The following is a 23121-nucleotide window of genomic DNA, read 5'->3' on the forward strand; positions in this document are numbered from 1 at the left end:
ATGGCTCTCTTCCCCAAGTCTCTTCCAGCTTCTCACACTGCCAAGGGGGAAGGCCTCCCTTCCCCTGGTCCTTATTAGCTTGGTGTCACCACCAACCTGGCTTACCACTGGGTCAGGTACTGTGACTATGAAGATCAATGTCCACAAACCGTGTCAAGGGTAATGCTTCTTCTTGGACTCACAGCCAACCTGGTTCACGTCTTAGGGTTGCGAGTCCCAGACTCGCCTTTCTCAGGTGGCTCTACTTCCTGGTATTCTTGGTTCACTCTCCTGCCAAGTAATACCATATATTTCTATGGGCGTGAAAGTCTCTTCACAACTGCGTTTTGGGTCCCAGACCCTGTACTCAGGGCTTCTCTCACCCCTTTCTGCTTGCCACCACCTCCTCTGGTCCCCAGGGCCTTTCTGTCCAACCGCGTACCTTGTTTCGTAGTGCAGGAGGGCTCTGGCTTGTTTCCAGCACCTGCAGTCACCCGTGGGGGACGTGGTGTTCCTATGAGCTTTATTTGGGCTGTGGTGGCTCAGCAGCAAAAATCATCCTCCAGGGAGTGGTCACGCTACTCGCGCATCAAGACCGCCTGGAGCCTTCACCTGCCATCCCTTCTCGCTGGTAAACCGGCTCCAGACCTTCTGGCTTCTTCCCCGGCATCCCGGTCTTCTCTCCTTCTCTCATGCACACAGAACCAATTCTCGCAGTTCCTCCAGGGAGGACTGACTCTCATACAAAGTGCTTCTTTCCTTTTTATTTCATAGTTGAAGTTGCTGTCCCAGATTGTCTGGTCTGCTCACTTAGGTGCCACGGGGTGCTACTCAGTACTCTGCTCCTCTTCCTCGTGTCAGTACTGAATTGACTAGTCTCCCTGGAGTCAACAGAGATCTTCTTCATCTTATTTTGTAAGGGGATTCTACTTGGGTAGTCCCTACTCTTCCTCATTCCAGTACTTCCCATATTGGTAGTATGGAAAAAATATATAGGAAGATTAGGAATGGTATTGGAGGGGGTTGGTGAGGAAGGTGTATTAGGGTAAGGTGGGATATGGGGATACCATGCTCTCCCCAGGCCGACACTAATCCTATTGGGATCTTCCCTCCCCATAAGATCCACCCACTGAGTACCACCCCCAGGGGGACTATCGGGTAGCAGCCTCACCTCCCTGGCTCATGAAAAGGGGCTTCCCGCCTAGGGGAGAAGTGAAGACATCTGGGGATTCGTCATAGATTCCATAGTTTTCCGTCCTTAAATTGAGCAGATTTCATATGGAAACCAATGTACGCATCCATGTCTTTATAAGCATTGCATAAATGTTGCTGTACTTTCCAGAACTGTAATGTACCTTGGTAAAGTAGACAATTCAATGTCTGTAGCCAGAAGATTTCCGGGCACCTATTTAAAAGCAATTCTGGGCAGTAGGTCGGAAGGTAAAAAGTAGCTTAAGCTACAAAAGTTGTTTTATTCCAACGTTAGGAGATGTTCTACTGGTGTGGGTGTTAAGGCAGTACTAGGCAAAACGCCTCTGTCCTTTGCCAATAAACAGACCCACGATACCCCTTGCAAAGGAAATAACCCCGGGGTTTAGATGATCTCCCAGTTCTCCTATTTCCCAAGCCAGTGGAATGCTTTATTAACAGCAGAAAAAAGAACAGCAGCAATGTGGTGCAGAGTTCACAATTCTGGCAGATGCCGCGAGGATGTGGCAGGATGTGGATAGGCATGTTCTGCACAGATGTGCAGTTAATGTGAGTTTTAACTTCCTCCACTGTAGTTCTATCTAACAGGTGTGCACCAGCGATGACCAGGTATATTTAGGGCATCAGCATAACACAAACCAAACCCCAGGGGGCAATCAGGCACTTCACATGTACAAAAAATACAGAGCGGGCTACATGCAATGCATAAGATCCCAGTAGGGAGCAATGTTATATCTTAGAAGAGAGAGACACATTAAACAGGTGTATAGATGGAAAAGCAGGGTAGATACCAAGGTGGGGGGGGGAGATAAGGGTTTAACCTGAGGAGGCAAATGCAGTAAATCCCAATGAAGTAACTGTGTTGATAAAGGTGGAGACAAGGAGCTTGAGCTTCTCAAATGAAGTTCTTGGTCTGGACTGAGGTTAATCCTCACAACAGAGGAGGTGCATAAAGCACTAGATGGATCTTGTATTCCTTGATCGCACTAACTGGAGATGGGCTATTGGCCCAATTGACCATGAGGCAAATGCAATGAAAGTTGGACATACGATCCTGCCCATCTTTTAGGTGTTCATCTAATGCGGGGATCAGCAACCTATGGCTCGCCAGATGTTTTCCACAATGGGTGCCATGATCCCTCACTATGGACAATGCTGGAAGTCCAAAACATCTGGAGAGCCAAATGTTGCAGACCTCTGATCTAAGCGGTCAATTATTATCATTTAGCATGCAGCAAAGGGATACAAATAATACTGAGAGAGTGGAGGGCTATAGCAGCAGTACCCACGTTTCCATGCATACATGTGTTCGTACCATTGCTGCAGCATGTCACAAGACCAATACGAGATAATGCATACACTTAAGCATGGACATTGAATTGACGAGTGTTGCCACGGTGTTGGTCTATAACGCCGCCACCCACGTTTTCATCTCCATCCCTTGCCACCGACGGACCAGAAAGAATGTTAATATTGGCCCAAGTTTTCACAGAAAATCATTGTGCACTTGACATCACCTTTGAGTTACATTTTGTCAAAAATAGTTCTGTTAAAAGACTATGTGGTTCCTTATATGTCTAAACGCACTGAATGCCATTTTTGTACTGCAAGGGCCGCTTGACAAATCTAACACTAAACTGTGCCTTATTTTTGCATTGAAAAAATTGCTTCAATGATGGTAAGCGTTGGTTCACATTTCCTACCTTAAAACCTGCCCATAAACTAGAGCTGGTTGAGCCAACAAAGAGTTCAATCAAACCGTGTTTTCCAGAATAAATAAAAATGAAAATAATTAACATATGATCAATTTCAGTGAAGATTGCATTTTTATTGGTCACTCAAACCCCAAATTTAGTGGGTGGACAAGCCGAGCCCTACATTAAACTACAATCAGACCTAAGACGTATTGAAAAGATGAAACATTACTGATGTGCATGTTCAAGTTCATACTTCACCCCGATCCATTCATGGTGTGGCGGGGGGACACAACAGCAAGTTGTTTTTAGTGGAAAAAACAACTGAAACAGAGAATGACAGACTGGGACAGCTGTCTATAGTGAGGGCTGTGAGTAATCTAGAGGATTCTCCCCTGGATCACAGGCATCAGCTCAATCAATCTTCTGGATCTTATTGACGGAACATCCTTGCTCTGCAAACACTCTTTTCTAAAATAATATTTTGACCAGAAGTAATTTGCTAAATCAGCAGATTTCTTTACAAATACAGGAAGCATGCGTCAATTCAAGTGGGTTGACAGGAAAAGACCTTAGGAAAGGCTTTCTATTTCAGGACACTCCGCTGAGAGGCAAACATGTTCTCCTGAACTATTGGTCTTAAAGATACAATGGCGCTACTTGCCAGTGTACAATATTTCTGCCCTTATGCCTTGAATAGAATGAAAGGTCAGCAGCGTCGACTTGACCGCACTACAAAAACAGTGAACAGCAAGGAAGTGGGGGAACAGACCGAGTGAGAGAAAAGATCTTCTGTGTCTGGCTGGCAGCTGGCCTGCCCTACTTACGATCAAAGGGGCATCCACTGAATTAGTCTCACGTCTTCGGCTCGGGCTTCCGGATGCAGTGTGAATAAACTCCTGCAGGGGCAGGGCTGCAGCTGGAACATGAGAGCAAAAACATTGCCTAATGTTATGAGGATGGAGGCACCACAAAGCAAGTGATGGAGGCTCCAAGCAAAGACCACCAAGAGTTTGTTCTTCTACAATTCTCCGGTCTGCAAACGCAAAGTTCCACAGAGAGAGCTGAAGAGGACCAAAAGAGTGTTCGCACCCTAGCATCCTTCCTTGCCACCTTCAGGGATTACTTCTGGGTTCTAAGTGGACTCAAGAGTGGCAAAGGGAATATTGTGCTTTGATAGAAGATGCCATCCCCCAGGAAACAGCATGAGTGAAGTCAGAGCTCACCGCCTGTAAAAAGATAATGCCCTGAAAACGGGTCACAATTTGCGCTCTCTGGTGCAAATCCATGAAACTTTGAACTCGAAGTGCCTGCCAGTGTTTATTTTCAAGACAGTCTTCTGAGAATTCATGAGTTAATTGGTGCTGTAAAAACGCTACAGGTGTAATAAAAAATCTCTTAACCAGGCCTGCCTTCATTCACTCGATTTATAAGCACTGTGTTTGTTAAAATCTATATGTGATATGTGTATATGAATTAGACATTTGCCAGGCAATGCTATTAGATGCCCAGGTACTCGCACCATTTTGCATCTGTCATCACCAATGACTAGTTAATACCACCAAGACATTGCCTGGCAAGTGCCTTTCCCATGTCTAAACCATGGGGCAATCTGTTGGCATTGCCAACGCTTGCTAAATGAAGGAGTGGGCTTTAATCGTAACCCGCTAATTTATAACGGGCTTACATTGGCTACGAATTAATCGAAACACGGAGAAGCCAAACACTTCAAAACGAAACGATTATTTTTTCACCTGAAAAAAAAAACAAAGAAGCCGAAACGTTGTGCTGCCATCGTTATATAAAATACCAACGAGTGGTTTCTGAACGCGGGATCAGGATTCGAATCTATCTTGCACTGCGTTGTGTTGCTGCCAACACAAACGCTATCCTTCCTCCCCTATGGTTCGCATTCTTGCTCCTGACACAGCAGTGTCTTACCAGCAGTGTTTCAGATTGCCTGCCGCGTGATGCTTCCTCCTCGGGGGTGCGCAGACCGCCTGGGGAGCAGCCCCAGGCTACCACAGCCCGCCACCTATTCAATGCAAGCCCTCCTCTGCCTGACAGTGCGGTGACGGGGCCTCTGACACAAGAATGGTTATTCCGCGTGCACTTTCCATTCACACGCACTGCAGATGATTCAGATTTTGGAGGGTAAAACATTTCGTTTCATCTAATAATAGTACAGGAGCGCGCGGACAAGACATCCGAGCCAGCCCCAGCAGAGAGCAATGCAAGCTCCTAATTGCAGCCATAATCGCTTCCATTGCTCTGCAGTGAACCTTGCATCGCCTGGGATTGAGGATATGTGGATGTGACCTTTAGCTGAGATGAAACCAGGGCCTCCTTCTCAGTGTGCACGCACGCACGCGGCCATGCCAGCAAGATACACAACCACTCGACAGCTGAAGTGTCTACTACGGGGAAGCAAGAAACGACAAGGGCCGGATTCCAAAAGTGCAAATGAGCGGATGCCCGTCAGCATCCGAAATCGGCACCGCTTACCTTGCATTCGGTTCACAAAGCCTAGAACTGGAGCGGGTCTCGGGAATACCCGGAGTACATGTTTGAAAAGATTGTTTGCAATTGGAAGTCGCAGGAAAACGCAGAGGTGCTCCAAGCATCTCAGAGATGGGCTCCAATGTTAGGCTTTGATAATCAGGCATAATTCAACAGCTGCAAATCCGAGATACATGCCGATTGGCTCCACTACACATGTTTGCCAGTCAGGCTCGACATGGTTTCAGTCTAAGATCCTCACCTCTAAACATGTGTCATGTGAAATCCGATGTGTTCGTCGGGTGCCCACCCACTGAAGGAAGTCCATGGGGTATCGGGTTTCATTGCAAACTGTTTGCAGGATGGGTAGCACCCGCCAAAAGAGGGTCTGTCGAGGTGCATGATTTAGAAAACCCCCCGTGCTTTTCCCCTTTCCCCCAGCCCATACACTGCGCGATCTGAATGACACCTGGCCTAGTAGGATCGCTGTCTGTCCTCCCTCTGTTCCCCCTCCCTTGCCTCGTCGCGCCTTGAAACACTTGTGTATAGGCACGTTATAAATGCCATATCATATCAAACATATGCATTCTGGAACTTGTAGACTTTGCAAACTTCAATTGAGCCAACTAGATCCAGGAGACGTGCAAGTAAAGATCACGACTAAAACGTTTGTTTCCTAGGGACGTGGAGTCATCCAGCGCCCTTTTCTGGGCCGGTTCCAAGAAAAGGGCATCACTTCAGGTACTAGAAGAGTGTACCAAGCACCAACGGTGGCCCAAATGCCGGGTGAAGGGTCACTGAGGCTGCAAACATCCCATCACCGTCCCGACCCTACCTGCAAATAAGGTTCACTTTCTTAGTCTAGGGAAGAGGGCTTAAACTTGCAGCAGCGCTCGGGGGGAACTCCAGTGGCAAGTGCAGCACCCAGAATTGTTTTCACTGCGATATTAACCTCTCGCTGAATCAACTCCCCTCCTCTTACTCAAGACTCATTCCCAGCATTCTTCAAACTTTGTAAGCTCAGTAACTCTGGTCCTTGATGGGACTTTGTTTTCCACCTTGCATTAGATTTGCTGATCACAATGACCACTTGGCTTTGGAAAGACTGTCTGCAACAAGCATTAGATTTGGCAATACTGAGAATACCTAAAGTTCCATTATTATAATGCATCTGTCTTTGGAAAGGCTTCGTTCCCCAGCGTCTAATATGTATTCATTTCCATCTTAACCTTTCTTTCAATGTCGCCCTGGGTCTTGAACAAGATTTTATAACACTCAGGGTATTGCTAAGTCGACCTACACGAGGTCTGCTTTACATTTCTACCGAGAAATTCAATACATTGTCAGACACTATCACGGTCTGTAGAAGAGTTATTCTATTCAACATATTTAATATGTATGCTGTTAGCATCTATCACATGAAGCAGTAAAAAATAGTTTTGATATTTATTTATTTTTCTCTGCATTTCAGTTGGCCATTCCCATCATCAAACCTTCCACCACTTGACAAGAGCAAAAAGGAAAAAGATGGAAATAACCTTCTACCTATTAGTACAATTACAATTCATACAAATTAAAAATCTGTCCCAAGTGTTTGAGAAGAAATAGGCATTTTACATTAGATAATGCCTGGTACTTAGAGCTTTATAGGGCTATATCTGCACGACAATGTGTAGTGACTTTTATTGGCCAATGTGGTGCCAGCCACTAGACAAGTCTTTCACCTTGTACTGATAACACACAATACATCAAAGGAACCTTAACACTAAGGTCCTTTGCCAACATCTAAAAAAAAATGTACAGACAAGAATTTATTTAAGACCCGGTATATAGCACAGGTCAAATTGAGTTAAATAAGTCTGTGACCAGTTGTTCTGTACACAGATCATAAAACCGCATGAGACCAGCTCATGCTGTATCGAGGTCGACTGGTTTCATAACCATATTCTATTGAGGTCATCTTCATCAGGACTTTACTTATAGCCAATGGGTGTCAACTCCCTTTGTGGGTAAGCTACTTGCTCCCATTCGTGTGTGTTCTTGCTCCGCACTTTTGTTTAGCCGTGGCACTGTTTCTCTGTGCCCAGGGCAAGTGAGAGGCTGTAGACTCCAGCTCCAAGAAAGAAGGCCACCGGCACTCCTTACTGGTGCCCTTTAGGTAGAAAAATGCCACCCTTGCGGCTATAGACGTGGCTCTTGGGCGAAACCCAAAATGATTGCGGGTGAGTCGCGTTACACCGACGGGTTGCAGCTACGCGCGTGGATGTCCTGCTACTCTTAGGTTCTAAGGTTCGATGATGGGAATGGCCCACTGAAATACAGAGAAAAATAAATAAATATCAAAACTATTTTTTACTGTTTCATGTGATAGATCTTGAACAAGATGACCAGCATTCATCAATTCTCTACTCTTAATACTTAAAGACTTGGTCCTGGGAATTAAGACTACATTTCCCAGCGTGTAATGATTGTTGTCTCTCTGTAATGTATGCAGTATCTCAATGGTGTGCAGGAATTATAGCACATGTGCTATTAGACACCAACTAGCTAAGTCTTCTTGGTAGTCACACTCTGGTTGATCTAGGGTCTAGCGCCTTGCTCCCCAGCATCTTCGCTTGAGAAGCCGTACTCAGCAACAGCTAGCATCCATTCGGTTGCTGAACATCTCCACGAGGGTGGAACTCATACTGGTGCCTTTACCCAGCATATACTCACTCGGCCCCCTCCTCATTCGCTTGTTTTTTTTTGATGGGGCCATGCTCTTGGGAATTTTGACACTTGACTGAAATTAATTGGCTTCTGGATCTTCAGTACAGAGCTACATATATGTCTGACAGTGGAAATGAATATGGCTTTATGAAGCTCTACGGTCGCTACCTAAAAACAGCATAGCCGACAAACTTGGGAATGCCAACATTCAGGTGCAAACACTACCTCCACAGCACAGGAAACATGGAACACACGCATGAAAGTCAGAGGGACACAGGAAAGTAAGGGATTTACTGCCGAACGTGTAGAATCACCTCAGCATCTGATATGCAAACACACACACACACACACACACCACTCTAGCCCCACCACTCTAGCCCCAACAAACACACACTGCCTACCATTAAAAAGGGCCAACAAAACTGTCTCAAGAAAGTATCATGGTGGTATGGTCCATAGCACAATGCACCAAATCTTGGATAATTGGTCCAACACGTGATATAATAAGAACGAAAAAGGGGTTTAATGCACCGCAACAGATAACACATCCAAAATGCTGAGGCAAAAAACCCTGGGGGGAAAACCAGCTCCCCTGATCAGTTAATGGAGCCCATCGCCATGGAAAGCGTGAGCATTACTACCTCATATGACATGGCAAAGTGCCAGATGTGCAGCATTCTGTGGTCATGCAGAGGCATGCACATCCATGTGCTCACTTTACGGCAAGCTTTGCCAGTGATGAACCCCTGTGCTTCCGACTCACAATTTACAAACCACGATACGTGAAAAAACAACACGTCACAATGGAAAGTAAAGCAGCACTCAAGGTCAACCTCATGTGTGGCCTTGCTACAGGACGAGCATATTGGGAACTGCATCATGTTTATGACCACAGGACCCCCACGTGGCCATTATTATCAGCTTATTGAGCTTATTTCGCGCCTTGAAACACTTGTGTATAGGCGCGTTATAAATGCCATATCATATCACACAATGTACATGACAGCACATGTTGCAGCTAATGTTCCCATGCCGTCTGACAGTAAATCAACGTGTACCCATAATCCACAGGGAGAGGGACATGCCAAAAACCTAAAAAAAACTACTGCAGTTCAACGCTATAGCATATGGGGAAAACCACATGAGAATTCCAGAATGTCAAAACTACATATATACTGCATGCCACCACAGTCACACACCCACACCCCGAATGTGCATCCAAAGGTCTACTAGCAACTAAAAAATAAAAATGCAACATTTTGCAAACACACACACACACACACACCCCCTCCCCCCTCTCCCCCACTCCCCCTTTCCCATTTAACAGTGGAACCATGCCCATTTCAAAGCTGCAGACACACTTTCAAGAACAAGCTCTTTTGGTATGACTGTGCAACCTATTGCGCTAAAATGTCTAATCGCTCGCCACACCTTCAGCGTCACTGGAACCACTTATACAAATGTTTATTTCATTTCAATGACGCATAAATGCATGCATTCTAACATCCAACACACCAACAAATTACATTACAACTTCATGTTCCTCCTTTTCTGCACCTACTGCAAGATTCCAACACCAACAATCAACCTGGTAACTCCAAGGCATGTGCCAAACACCACCATCAACGTGAGGCGAGGCCCTCCTCCCAACACGGAAGCACAGCCGGACAAATCAACAAGCAGACACCTCCATCGCAGAACTATAAGCGCCACATCGCAGTCAAACCACACGAAATAAAGAACATTCACGCAAAACAACTCCCACCAGCTATTACAGTTGGCCTTAAAAATACCCAGACTGCAGAGGATGGTTCAGGGTTCTTTATTTTGCAAAGATCAAATGACTAAGAAACTTGATAAAATGTGAAGAAAATGTGGTACTCCCCCTCTTGTCTCCTGTGGGCTCTCCACCTCCTTCGCCCAGGCTTTCCCAATCCCCGGGTTGCCCACTAGAGATCGGTAATACCAGCTCTCTATAACGCAGCCTAAAATGATGGCCTGAAGGCTTCAGCCATTTACTATCTCACTCCCGTCGGGATTCTTCTAGGGGCAATCCACCCTAACCATTCCCTGAGATATGGTTCAACAAGAGGTCCTGCATTTTTAAAATGCCCAGTTCATCTCATGCAATCCTTCTAAGAATTCCTGTCCATGATTTTCTCCTCACTCTCTCTCTCTCGCCTACTCCGCTACCTACTCCTCTGTCTACTCCCTCCTATTCCTCTGATGGTGACACAAACACCCAACTGGTCTCTCCACTCACCTCTCCTCTTTCCTTCACCTCTTACACTCTCACTCACTTATCCTCCCACTCTCTTTAAGCCACCCTCACAACCGTCAACAAACATCCATCCATTCATTCATTCATTCTTATACACAGGTACCACTCTCCCTCACAACCAACACCTCACCTGCAGCAATCTCCACCCCAGGCTTCCCAATTCGGTGCCCCACTGTCCTTCCCCCACCTCGTATTTTGGTCTGCCCCCACTCCACACCCAATCAACCCACACTCGTCTACTGCTGGGTTTTTATACCCCTAACTTCCTGCGATTTTTGTTACCTCCCCTCCATATTGGCTTCTTTACCTGTTCTTTGGGGCCAATCTGATATTGTTTTTCCTCTATGGGTAGTGCCACAGTGGCAGAAAGTGGAAAAATCCCTGCTTAGCCACACCTCCTTTTTGTTAATCGCATCCGCCTTAGTCTCTTTGCCGTGGGGTTCAGTGACCAGGTCGCCGTTGCAGAGACGTCTTGAGTTTCCTTTCAGTAGGACAATGGTTTGCAGGGCTCTTCTTGCGGATTCTGTGTCCTTTTACGAAGTGTGGCAAACCAGAAGAAGGACTCTGACCAAAGGACATGCTTCTATGTAGACTTTTGTTTAAAAAAGGAAAACGCCTCACTGACCCTGCTGCTAAAAGGGAGTTTCCTTCCTAACCAAACTAAACTAAGCTACTCGTCAATAGTTCAAAATCAAAAGTAGTGCTCGGTCCAAACCTATCTACTAAACTGGCTCTACCACTTAGTAAAATGTAAAAGAAAGTAGGTGGAGTGCTCTGCACTCTTGATTCTCCCCAAAGGTGTCTCAGGTTTTTCCCAGGAATCCCTCTTAGGTCTGAAGCCAATGGTTAGACGTAACAGTTATTCTTAAAGAAAACAGTTCTTGTCAGTCTATCAAAAAGTTCCTTAAAGTTTCCCAAAGTTCAACAATAAAAAAAAGTTGCAGCAAAAGCAAAATGGCCAAATGAGTTTAGATGGAGGGATATTTCCCTGATCCCTCTCTACCAATTGTGAGGGTCTCTCCGCACTTGGTTCAGATATCTGTTGCCTCCATGCTCCCCTCGTATCTTCATTTTCTTTATTGGCCGCTCCGGCTTCTTTTGGTTTCTGTCCCAAGGACTCTTGGTTTGTAACCCCGCTCTGCTTGTGGCTCTCTTAGCTCTTGTGGGTTTCTATGACCCCTCTGGAGGTTTATCCTTTTTGGGGTTCTTGGGATCTGTAACCCTCTCTTTCTCTTGCTCAGTCTCGCTCTCTGTGCCTCTGTGACCCTGGTACTGGTTTAGGACAACTCTTCCTTCTTCCTCACTTGCTCTTTTCTTTCTCCAACTCCCTCTGATCTGGGCAACTCATGTACCTTCTGTGAGGTTGTGTCTCTTCGGCAGCCATGGCCTTGTCCAGGGCTTGCCACTCTTTCTGGCTGGACACAAGCGTCGATACCACTAATTTCAGCATTCTCTAGCCTTTCTGCTTTCTCGTTGGTAGCGGAGGAACCGATCCTCCCTTGGCTCCTGGTTTCATCGTTGGTTCGTGGGCACCGGGCCGACCACGTCGTCAGTGTGGTCGCGCATCCAGGTAAGCTTCGCTTTGGGCGGCCTTGGCTTCTTAGTCCCTGAACATCTCCCTTCGGCATTTGCCTCCCTCCATGCTACAGCCGGCTCTGCTGTTGAACACGGCTTGGTCCCTAACCAATGTACTCACGTCAGAGGCTTGTCTCTGTGAATGGCATCTCTCCGGCTTGTTGGCACTCGGTCAGAGAGCGGAAGATCCAGTCCTCCCTCCGTCCCTGGTTGCAGGGGCTGTTTGTGGGCTTTGGGCCCACCACTTCCTCTGTGTGGTCGCGCCAAAAGGTATGGTTTGCTTTGCGCGGCCTCTGCTTTGCAGGCTTTGCATGTTCTTGCGAGTGGCAGACAGCGTCTCCCTCGGGCATCTGCTTCTTCTGCGCTATAGCCGGCTCTGCTCTATACCCTGAATTTGTCACAGAAGCCGGGAAGCCCTTCTCTCGGAGCATGGCATCATCTGACTGTTGTAGTGCTTTCTGCTACCTGGAGTCTTGAAATTAAAGAACTAGATCTGTGGCCAGCACAAGGTATTTCATCCCTTGGGTCAAAGATAGTGGTGCCCTCCACTTGTAATAACAAGGCACATACAGGGGGGGACAGACACCAAGGTCCTCCCAACTCCTTCACCCTGCTTCTGGGGCAGGATTGGCTCTGGTGAAAATCCTGGTAGGCTTCCTACCGCAGGCTGAGAGGGATCCCTATGCCCTCCTAACAGGGTAAAGTCTTTGACCCACAGCTCACAAAGAAATTGTAGGACCTAAAAAGATGAACTTTATTGGCTAATGACAGGTAACTTCCATAAACCCCCAGCATCACCCCCATCCACACCTCATGCAAGCTAACCACGTAACCAAATCACAATCACTAAAACAAGACCGAACATGGAGTATCCCAGCCATCCCCAGCACATATACATTCCACGCTCAAGCACAATGTTGCATAATGCCATTTGATCCAATATATGTGCCATTCATCACTATGCATAATAGCTTGCATTCACCAGCAGAAATCGCACTGGTAACACACTTTCTTCTGCACCATAAGGCCAGAAAATACATCTGAACAACACACATATAACTAAAGAACAGGGAACCTTCAGTTTTCCCCCAGTGCTCACTCCTACCCCACTCAAACTCAACACTGCATAACATTGGATATGATCCATCAATAGAAAGTTCCCACACATGAGGCAATAGACACAGAACTACATATATGTCACAGTTTCATGCCACACCATTAAAGTATCCGCGCCCTGGCACCATTAATGCATAACATCTTGCAGAGATCAACCAAAGACTGCGTGTGGAGCAAACTTTCATCTGCACCGCCCAACAATACTATGCATAAGGCCCAACACAAATGAACATACATAGCAACATTTTATTCGCAAAGTTCATCAATACAGCGCACTACCTTGTGCAAACATCATCAATTTGCCAGCTTAAAATGGCACAAACATGACAGCAATGCTCATTCACACATCTATTCCCCAGCTAAGACAAGAAGAAAAAACCAAACCAGTCACAACACGTGTATTTATCAACATACATGTATTTAAACAAACAACAAGTCCTACCCTTCAGGAACTACTGTCAGATCGTGAGGGGCCCATTTAAAAAGATCACATCAATAGAAACCACAGCAATGGCTCAAAATCCAAAATGAAAAACATGCATTGATGCAGTGTTAGAGAAATGTAATTGTTAGCAGAAATAGCAACAATGTAACAAAAAACACACCCGGCTTGCTTATCTGCAGCTCAACACATAAATGCAGATATAACCAATAACATGCAAAAAAACTAAAACTGGGTGAATACGAACGTGAAGATATCTCCTTCCAGATACAAATAAGTGTGCTTCTGAGTGTTTGCAGCACTCAGTAACCATGGCGGGTTCATGTAAAACCTCTTCATTGGTGCATTGTAACTCTGGTAATGCCTAATGGCTTTAACAAAAAGTGAACCATGAAACGAAACTTAACCATTGAAGTGACCTTGGCCAAATGCATGCTCATCAATATGCTGCAAGTGGAATGGCTCTCAGATGGCCTGGAAGCAGTCTTTTGGCCATATGATGGCAACGTATGATATAGCCAGAGAGGCACCTGGAGAGGGAAGCCTTAGAAAGGCCCTTCACATGTCCCACAGGTCCAAAATTGACAAAAAGCTAAGACGTCATGCAAAAGTACTTTGTGAGTGCAACATACAACTTCAGGGCACACACAACATCCGGCGATGTAATGCCCTTTCGGCAGGCGAAGAAGGATTTGTGAAGAAAACGGGCAAAACCAAATGCCATTTAGATGAAAGTCCGACTGAACCATTGGCTTGAAAGGGAAGATGAGTTTGTAAAACTACTTTAGTGGCATGGAAGGATAAATATGGAGGCTTACAGGAGAGGGCCTGCATTTCCCCGACCCACCTGGCCGAGGAAATCACCACCAGGGGTGTTGCTAGGTCTGGAAAAGACCCGGGGCTCTGCTAATGTTGGAACTGCCGAGACTGGGGGCTGGCTAGCCTTTTGGTTGTAGCTCCTGAGATTCTATCCGGGGCTACAACCAAAAGACCAAGGGCTATAGCCCCCATACCCCCCTAGCAACGCCTCTGATCACCACCAGTAATGTGGTCTTCCATAACAGAATCTTCAAAGGGGCTTGGTGCATTGGTTCAAATGGACAGTACCACGTTAAGCTCCCACGCCTGCGCAGGAACCTTCACCGGACGGAATGTTCTGAAAAGGCCCTAATAAAACGCCTTAACGGGCATGTGCAACCACATGGAGAGATTGCCTAGGGCCCGGGTGTAACAGGATATTGTGGCCAGGTGGACCTTAATGCAGGCGTGGACGAGGGCAGCCTTGGCCAGCGAGAGCAGGTATGGTAGAAGTTGTGGAGCAGTCACACACAGTGGGGAAATAGTCCACGGCTGACACCATACTGTACATCGCTTCCACTTGTGCTTGTAGCAAGCCACCGTAGAGGGGGCTCTAGCTGTGGCCAGGATTGTCTTGCATTCCAAAGGAAGCAAATAGTGTCCACATTCTAAGGCTGCAGGACCCAGGCCATGAGGCTGAGAAACGATGGGTCGTTGTGTAGTATTGACACTCGTCCTCTGGAGAGGATGTTGGGAAGTGAGGCAGTTTTATGGCTGGGACCAACAGATGGAGAAGGTCCGAGTACCAGATCTGTCTGGACCACGTCAGTGCAAAGAGGATCATCTTGCAGTGACAATGTCTTAGTGTTTTGATCACTCGTAGCAACAGAGAAATTGGAGGGAAAGCGTACAGGAAGAGGAACTCCTAAGGGAATGAAAAGGCATGCCCCAGACTCCTTGCCTGAGGGTATCTGCTGGCAAACTTCTGACACTTGGTGTTGGCTGCCGTTGCGAAGAGGTCAAACTGAGGGAGACCCCACTCATTGAAGAGATGCAACACTTGGGCTTGTTGAAGCTGCCATTCATGGCTGGACCGAAGCTCCCTGCTGAGAGAGTCTGCGATGGTGTTCTGGACACCTGCCAAGTGAAATTGGGCGAGAAACATGCGTTGATAAATGGCCCAGTACCACAGATCTCGTGCATCCAGGGAGAGCGCGGGGAGAGCGCCCCGCCCTGTTTCCTGATGTAAAACATGGTGGTGGTGTTGTCCGGAAGATCCAGACCACCTTTCCCTGGAGCTGAGGCTGCATAGACTTGAGGGCCCAGAAAACTACACGTAGTTCCAGGATGTTGATGTACAACTCATTTTCTTAGGGGAGCCAGCGGCCTCTGGCGTGAGAACGCCCTGTGCAAGCTCCCCAACCCTCCACAGAGGCATTGGTTCACTACACTGTGAGAGGTGTTGACGAGCTGACCACCATTACAGGGCTTGACAGAATGCCGGATTGAGGGCGATCTTATCGGTCCATGAGCCTGTGACTTGTTGCCATATGGCATCCAGAAATTCTTGAAGGGATCTCATCTGTAGCCTGCAGAAGGGACCAGATGGATGCAGGAAGTCATCATGCCCAGCAGGGACTAGATGGGCTGGACTGTTGCAATGGAGTCTGTCTGCCGTCGTTGAACCTTACGAAGGAGTCGCTGGACATGAGACCGTTGAGTCGGGCACCAGGGAACAGTGCGTTCTGAGATGGCACTATGCAGGACTTCAGATAGTTGATTGAGAATCCTAGCAAAGTCAGAAGTTGGATGTCTCTGCGGTGTGCTGGGTTGCGAGCACGCAGGAGCGGGACCTATGATGAATCCAGCAATATCATCACTTCCTCTCTGGGGAAATTCTCTTCCCTATGGCCTGGGAAGGGAAGCCGCTATCTGATCCTGACCCTTGGGGTGGCTGCCCAAGGGAGGATCATATGAGGGAGAGGACCCTGAGGGGGAGAGTGATTGGTGGCATGAAACATGACACCCACCTTTCCATTCTGGGTATAACCCCCCCACCCCACCAAATTTACAGATTGTTATGGCTTATTATGATACTACACCCATACATACATACATAGGGCCTCATCACAACTTGGGCGGTAACGCCGGCGGTATTAACCCTACCGCCGAACTCCCCGGCGCTAATAGCGCCGGATCACGAGTTCGGCGGAAATGTTAATCCCCATTCCCCATTGAGCCCATTCGGGAATGCCCCATTCCCCATTGGGCTCAATGGGGACATTTTGCGCTAATACCGCCAGCGGATTTCCCGCCGGCGGTAATAGCGCAAATTTTCGGCGGATTTCCCCCCAGCCAAGAGCTGGGGCGAAACCCGCCGAAGTCCTGATTTGGCGGACCCTTAAATCCGGCGGTAATAGCGCGACCGCCGGATTTAAGGGTTACCGCCAAAGTCGTGATGAGGCCCTAATCTTATACTGACATCAGGGTTCCTTCTGACAAATTATACCAGAGTGCTGAGACGAGAAAGAAGAGCAGAGTGATGAAGATTACTAGAACTAGGAAGCCTACATTAGAGTTATTGTGGAGACATTGAAATACCCATCATCTGAGAGAAACGGAGAGAATCACAAGGAGAGAGATGCTGCAGAGTGAACCTCACTGCATGCAGAGCTGTCAGAAGCTGGAAAGCAAGCAAAATGTTGTCTAACTCTGGAAGGCATTTGGAATTGCCGTCGAGACAGAGGTCTGCAGTAGTGAGACTGGGGACTGCGCAAGGAGACGCAGGAGACCAGGCGAGAAGCGAAGGGGCAGAACATTGCACTGAGGCTCCGGCAAGCCACAGCAATCGCGGGACGATGCAAAGAACGCTGGAGCAGCCAAAACAAATTGGTGAGCCCAAAGGGGAAGATCGGGACACCGGGGCAAATGCTGCGTACCGTGGGGAAGATGAAAGACTCTGTTGAAGCGGTCAGAAAGCCCTGTGACAAGTAAAGAACACGAAGGTGGAGGCTCATTAATCAAACTGATCCTTAAAGCATGGAAAAGGCTATTGCCTAGTGAAGTGTACAAGTTACCTACCTACGTTGAAAAAGAACAGTTTGAAAAGTCCTGGCAGGAGAGTAAACCAGGCACGGTGCGAGTTGGGAACCCGCACCCATATATAAGTGGGGAGCATTGTAAAGGCGGGTCTGGAGACCTGCACCTGAACTTGTTAAGTCTTGGCAGGAGAGTAAACCAGACCAGTCCAAATGTGAAGTGAATATTGGAAAGTCCTGCCAGGTGAGTAAAGCAGGCCAACCTGAATGTGTACATATTGTGAAGTCCTTGCAGACGAGCAAGCCAGGTCAAAGTGAATGCGAGTCTGGAGACCTGCATTTTTAAGAGTGTGAAATCTCGGGAAGGGAACCATACCTCCTTTGTGGAAAAGTGGCCTGTGAATTGGAAGACACTACGGGGGAAGGGAAACATACCGCCTTCATTGGAAAGTTGCATTTTGCCAAGAAAAAGAACTGTGGTAGAGAGCTGAAGAGAAGCTGAAAATACAAGGGAAGGGAAGACGTTCCCCCATCGTTCTGAGAGCTGTGAAACCTTAATCATTTGTTAATTTGTGCACCTTTTGGAACTTTATGTTGGAACAGTAAAGAATACTACACAAGGCCAGTTGAAAAACGTTTTCCCCTTCAACTTTTCCTTAGGCTTAGTGTCAGGACAGGACAGAGAACTCTTTATATTTTTGGTCTGACACGGACATCCTTTGGTTTCGTTGAAGCAGAGAAACCCCTCATAGGGTTAGGGCGGGATAGGTCTTTCTCCAACCCTACTTTTACTTTCATAAAAATCTATAACAACCACCACAATGTCTCTGCGTCCAAGTCTTACTCCCGATTCATCACAGACTGGATGAGCCCACTGTCCAAGTAAGGGTAGATGAGTCTTTCTTTGTGGCGCAAATTCGCTGCCACCAGTGGCAGACATTTGGTGAATACCTTTGGGGCAGATTTTAGGCCAAAGGACAAGGCCTTGAACTGGTAATGTCGCCACTGAACGACAAACCGCAGGAACTTCTAGTGTTTGCGATGAATGAGGATGTGGAAGTAGGCACCTTACAGGTCAACGGTTGCTAGAAAATCGCCTTCCTCCAGTTTTTAGAGTACGTGCTGAAACATGACCATCCTGAACTTTTGGGATTTTAGGAACTTGTTGAGGTACTGTAAGTGTAGGATCGGGCACCTATGTGAGGAGCCAGCAATGTGAGGTGAGCACCTCACTATCCCTACCCTGATGAGGATTTCCCTGCCTATCAAAATAAACTAAAGGAAACACTCCAACAAAGGGATTCTGTCCCTCACACTTGTACATACAACTCAATAACAAGAAAATGTATGACAGTTCAAATATAACATAAAAAACAGTCATGTTAAAAACCTGGCAGCTGTTTCTGCCTATAACATGGGCGTTTCCCCTTCTCCACATTTACACCAGATTTCAGATAACAGTTCAAAAGGAAAAGGAAATCCTGTCTTTCAACAAAGTTCCAAAAAAGTTCTTGCTGCAACATGTCTCCCACTTGGACTTGACCAACACTTCAGAATGTTCAACTTGAGGTAAAGAGTTCAATACCCATTCCTCTCAGAAAAGAAGGAAAATTCCACAGTTTATCAATATCAACAAAATGTCTTTGTCGGGATGATTCTGCAACAGCTCACCAGAAATACTTGCTCCAGCAATAGTAATTTGTCTGGATGATTCCACAACAGTTTAGAATGGATTTTTATGTTTTTTGCTACTTCATCTTCAACATTTTTAATCACACCAGAGTACTTCAATGACTTCCATCTGGTCCACTCGCCTGCCAGGCCTATTACGACAAGGTCCCTTGTCCTGGTGTACTCTCCTGTCAGGGCAAATGATAACTACTAACTACACCAAGTACTTCTGTGGTTAAGGCTGCCCCTCGTCCCCATTACTGTTCGCATTAGCCATTGAGCCCATGATTATTCTGGTCCCCAGACATCATCTCCCTTTATGCAGATGACATACCTTTGTTTGTCGGGGACCCACAAAACCGTAGACCAGGTTATGCAGGAAATTAAGGAATTTGGTGTATTGTTGAGCTTCACAATTAACTTCACAAAGTCTGAAAATTCCCCCTGACCGATAGCACTATCATTCCGCATGGAACATACTCGTTGAAGTGGACACCTGTTAGATTCAGATACTTGGGGTTTCGGATAACTAGGTCAAAGGGGTCACATCTCTCTCTGAATTACAAGGCACACAAGACCTTAATCTCTGACAAATGACTGAGATGGCGAAACGTTCCAGTCTGGCTTTTGTGAAGATGATTCTTAAGCCTAAGCTATCATATTTGTTAACCAATGTACCCATATGGCAGGTGAGAGGAATCAGAAATATGAGACGGACACAAGGTTGTTGTATTCTTAAGTAAAGACATTTTTATTAAAACAGAAATGGGTTGGAAAAATGCCTCTCTAGCCGATTCCAAAGAAGAACTTCCCCACCTAGAAACTAAAACTAAGGATCTGTCTGTGTCAGGCTGTCAGTAACTGAAAAGCCATCTTTGTGTCCGAAACAACATATCACGTCCCTCACACTTACAAACAACAAAAAGGTGCAAGGAAATGTCTTTAATTTAATGTTAGAAAAAGTGTTCAAAACCAAACGTGTAAAAATGATACCAACAAAAATGTTCTCCAAGGTAAAGACCCTTGGATGCAGAATGGGGATCTCTTCCCCATGATTCTTAAAAAGGAAGTCAAAATGTCTCTTTAGCTAACAGTTCCTTGGTGTTTTTAATGGGCTCACAACGTTCTTGTTCAACTAAACATTTCTGTACAAGCTAGACGTTATGTAACAGTCTTTCGGTAAATGTTCTTGTTTCTTGGCAGATTCCCTGGTATATTCTCCTGCCAGGAATCTTTATACAATTGCCATGTGCCTGGTATAATCGCCTCCCAGGACTTCTTATGTATTTCACAGTTCTTAGGTGTACCATAAAAGCATTAACCATTTGCTGCTTGGTATATATCGATTTGTGGTAATATTTTCTTAAATGTACTTGTTCTAAACCTCTTCCCCATATTGGCATCTCATGTGTCTGTATTTGACTGAGGTTTGCTTTTACACTTTGCCTTGTCTGCATTGAAACATTCTTTTTATGGCACCTTACCTTTGTACTTTGCCTTGGCTACATTCAAACAAACTCTGCCTTTGTATATTTTATGCATCAAAAATTCTTTTTATTGAGTGTTGAAGTTGCACTTTGCCTTGACTGCAGCCAAACATACTTTGCCTTTGTATATTTCCTGCATTAGTAAACTTGTACTATTCAATCACTTGTAACGGTTGTCGTAACGCCCTCGAGTCCCCAGCAGCTTTGTGCAGACTCACGGGTCTTTTCCAGCATTCTCGACATTGCTTGTGCCTCTCAGTTATGGCTTCTGCTTCAGCCTTCCAAGTTGGAGTGTGCGCCCGCTCCCCCAGCACCTGGTGTGACTCTGCCGTTTCCAGCCAGCTCTCCTCCTCTGCCTGGGATAAAGTCTGCAACATTCCTCTTCCTATCCCACTGGCCTTCTCTGTTTTGCTGGCTCTTTTGGTGTGCTTCACATTCAGGAGCCCCAGCGTGGATGGCAACGTCTCATCCTGCACTGCGCGTCCCTGCAATTCTTTCTTCCATACTGAGGTTGCCATTTTTAAATGTCCTGCTTATTGCAGGTTTGGAAAAACAACTAGTCTGCATGTTGTATTTCGGGCTTCTGTCACTGTGCACAAACTCCCTTGTCCTCCTCCACGTCTCAATACCCGTGTGATTATGGGAGTTGAAGTCCATAACTTTCTTTGGGCTTTAAACTCCTGGATAGTTTGTTTTACAGATTTCATAAAAAGGTAAATCAGGATGAGAGATCATGGTTACTGTTGGACTCTTAACTCTTACAGTGGTTTTCTCCTGGACTTTAAGAACAAAAAGGTGTAATGTGTGAGTTGTGGGTTTCACACAGATGATTTTGTGTGAAAGATGGGAACCTGACTAGAATGTAGTAGAGAAAGGTTTCTTGACTTCCTCTACCGGGGGGAATCTTTATTTGACAATATGCCATTGAGGTCAGAGGGTCGTTCTCATGGGAAAGGGTGGGAAAGTACAACATCTCCTGGTAGCTATTCCCTCCCTCTTGATCCTCCCTCATGTAACTGCCCCCAGGGTCAGGATCAGGTAGCGGCTGCCATCCCCTGGCCACATGGGAGGAGGTTCCCACCGGTTAATCCGTGATGACTCCATTGGATTCATGATACTGGGTAAGGACTTGTTTGTCAAGCTTCACAGATTACTTGTTTGTCAAGCTTCACAGATTACCGTCACAGTTCCTATGGCATGCCTGGGCAGTGGACTTGGCACTACTATACGATAGGGGAGAGGTTTGCTGCACCCAACTTTGAGACGTACTGGTTGCCAGCTGAGGCACGATTTGCATCATTTTGGTATGGTGTTGTAAGTCCCCTCCACATGTCCGACTGGAGCACTTGACCACTGCCAAAGATATCAGAAACCTTCTCCTTGACACTGCGTACACAGATGATTGCCCACTTGACCCAGTGCATGCCCCATATTGGCATGCCGAACCATATTCCAGCGAACAGGGGCTTCCACCTCTACTACAAATGGTTGCCTCTGTGGAGATTCCACATGGGATAGCTCACTTCGGGGGGTATGGGAGAATCTGGGGTACCGGGTGCTGGAGACTTATTTCCAAAGGGGAGATTTCTCACAATGCAGACCTGGAAACAGGGGCACACAGGTACAACAGAAATCCTACAGTATTACGGTCTACGGGCTGCGGTGTTCAGATGGTGTGAGGCATACCCTACTGAACCCCGTCAGATTACGGGTTACTGTCGTATATATCTTCATTTCCTCCTGGTGCCGTAGGATACTAGACACATTGTATCGTAGGATTGCAGACAAATCTAGTAGGCAGATGACCTCTGCCAAGCAAAAATGGGCAGAGGTGCTGGAGGTTGAGATGTCTGATGAATAGCTGTATTCTCTGACCAAAACTTCAGATTCAAACTAATTCAGTACAAAGTTTTGAATAGACTGCACTATACCCCCAGTAGACTTAAGATGTTCTGCCCGAATGCGAATGGTAGGTGCCCCTGATGCAAGCGGGAGAGGGCTGATCAATTACACATGCTGTTGAACTGCCATAAGTTAAATGTGTTTTGGAAAAAGGTGATAGATACCCAATCAGAAATGTTCAATTGCACCTTGCCACACTATCCCATGAGCGTTTCTGTTTGTACTCTGTGGGGATGTTCCGGAGCGGAGGATCAGATCCTTTCTCAATATTGGGTGTCTAATTGCAAAACGTTGTATACAGAAGATGTGAAAAAAGTGAGAGTCCGCCGTTGGGTAGGGACTTGATGTCTCATCTAACTTGGGCCGAGGATTGCAAGGACCTCTACTTAAGCACCCTGGCCTGGCACGTCCAAGCCGAAGGACATTTGGTGCGAATACCGGGTCTACTTAGCACGGCTACAACCTAAATAACAAGTATCACATGATCGGATGCATGCTGGGGCCCAGGGCTAAATTATGTATATAGCCAAATCTGCTGCTCAGTATTGTTGATGTATGCTCGACTTGTCGTGAACTATGTAAGCGCTCTGTACCAAATAATATTTTAACAAGCTGTCTGTAACCTTGCCGTGATACCCAAGGGTTTGGGCGTGTAACAAATGTAATAAATAAATAAATAAGGAACTGACCCCTGATTTGTGTCCCAATGAATGTAAAATAT

The 23121-nt window shown here is 46.4% G+C and overlaps 1 protein-coding gene across 2 annotated transcripts in view; it reads right to left on the reverse strand.

The window, feature by feature from the left end:
• GAB3 (GRB2 associated binding protein 3) overlaps positions 1-23121 on the reverse strand; it is a 601333-nt gene that overhangs the window by 46081 nt on the left and 532131 nt on the right. Inside the window, exon 9 of one of the 2 annotated variants that reach the window (XM_069612649.1) lies at positions 6846-7692. The exons of the other annotated variant lie outside the window; for it this stretch is intronic. Within the exon in view, the coding sequence (XP_069468750.1) occupies positions 7666-7692 (27 nt within the window). The 3' untranslated portion in view covers positions 6846-7665. Of the gene's footprint in view, positions 1-6845; positions 7693-23121 lie in introns of those variants that run through there. 2 annotated transcript variants of the gene reach the window in all.

Source organism: Ambystoma mexicanum, chromosome 5p, assembly GCF_040938575.1.
Source record: "Ambystoma mexicanum isolate Mex_15411 chromosome 5p, UKY_AmexF1_1, whole genome shotgun sequence".
Lineage (NCBI taxonomy): Eukaryota > Metazoa > Chordata > Amphibia > Caudata > Ambystomatidae > Ambystoma > Ambystoma mexicanum.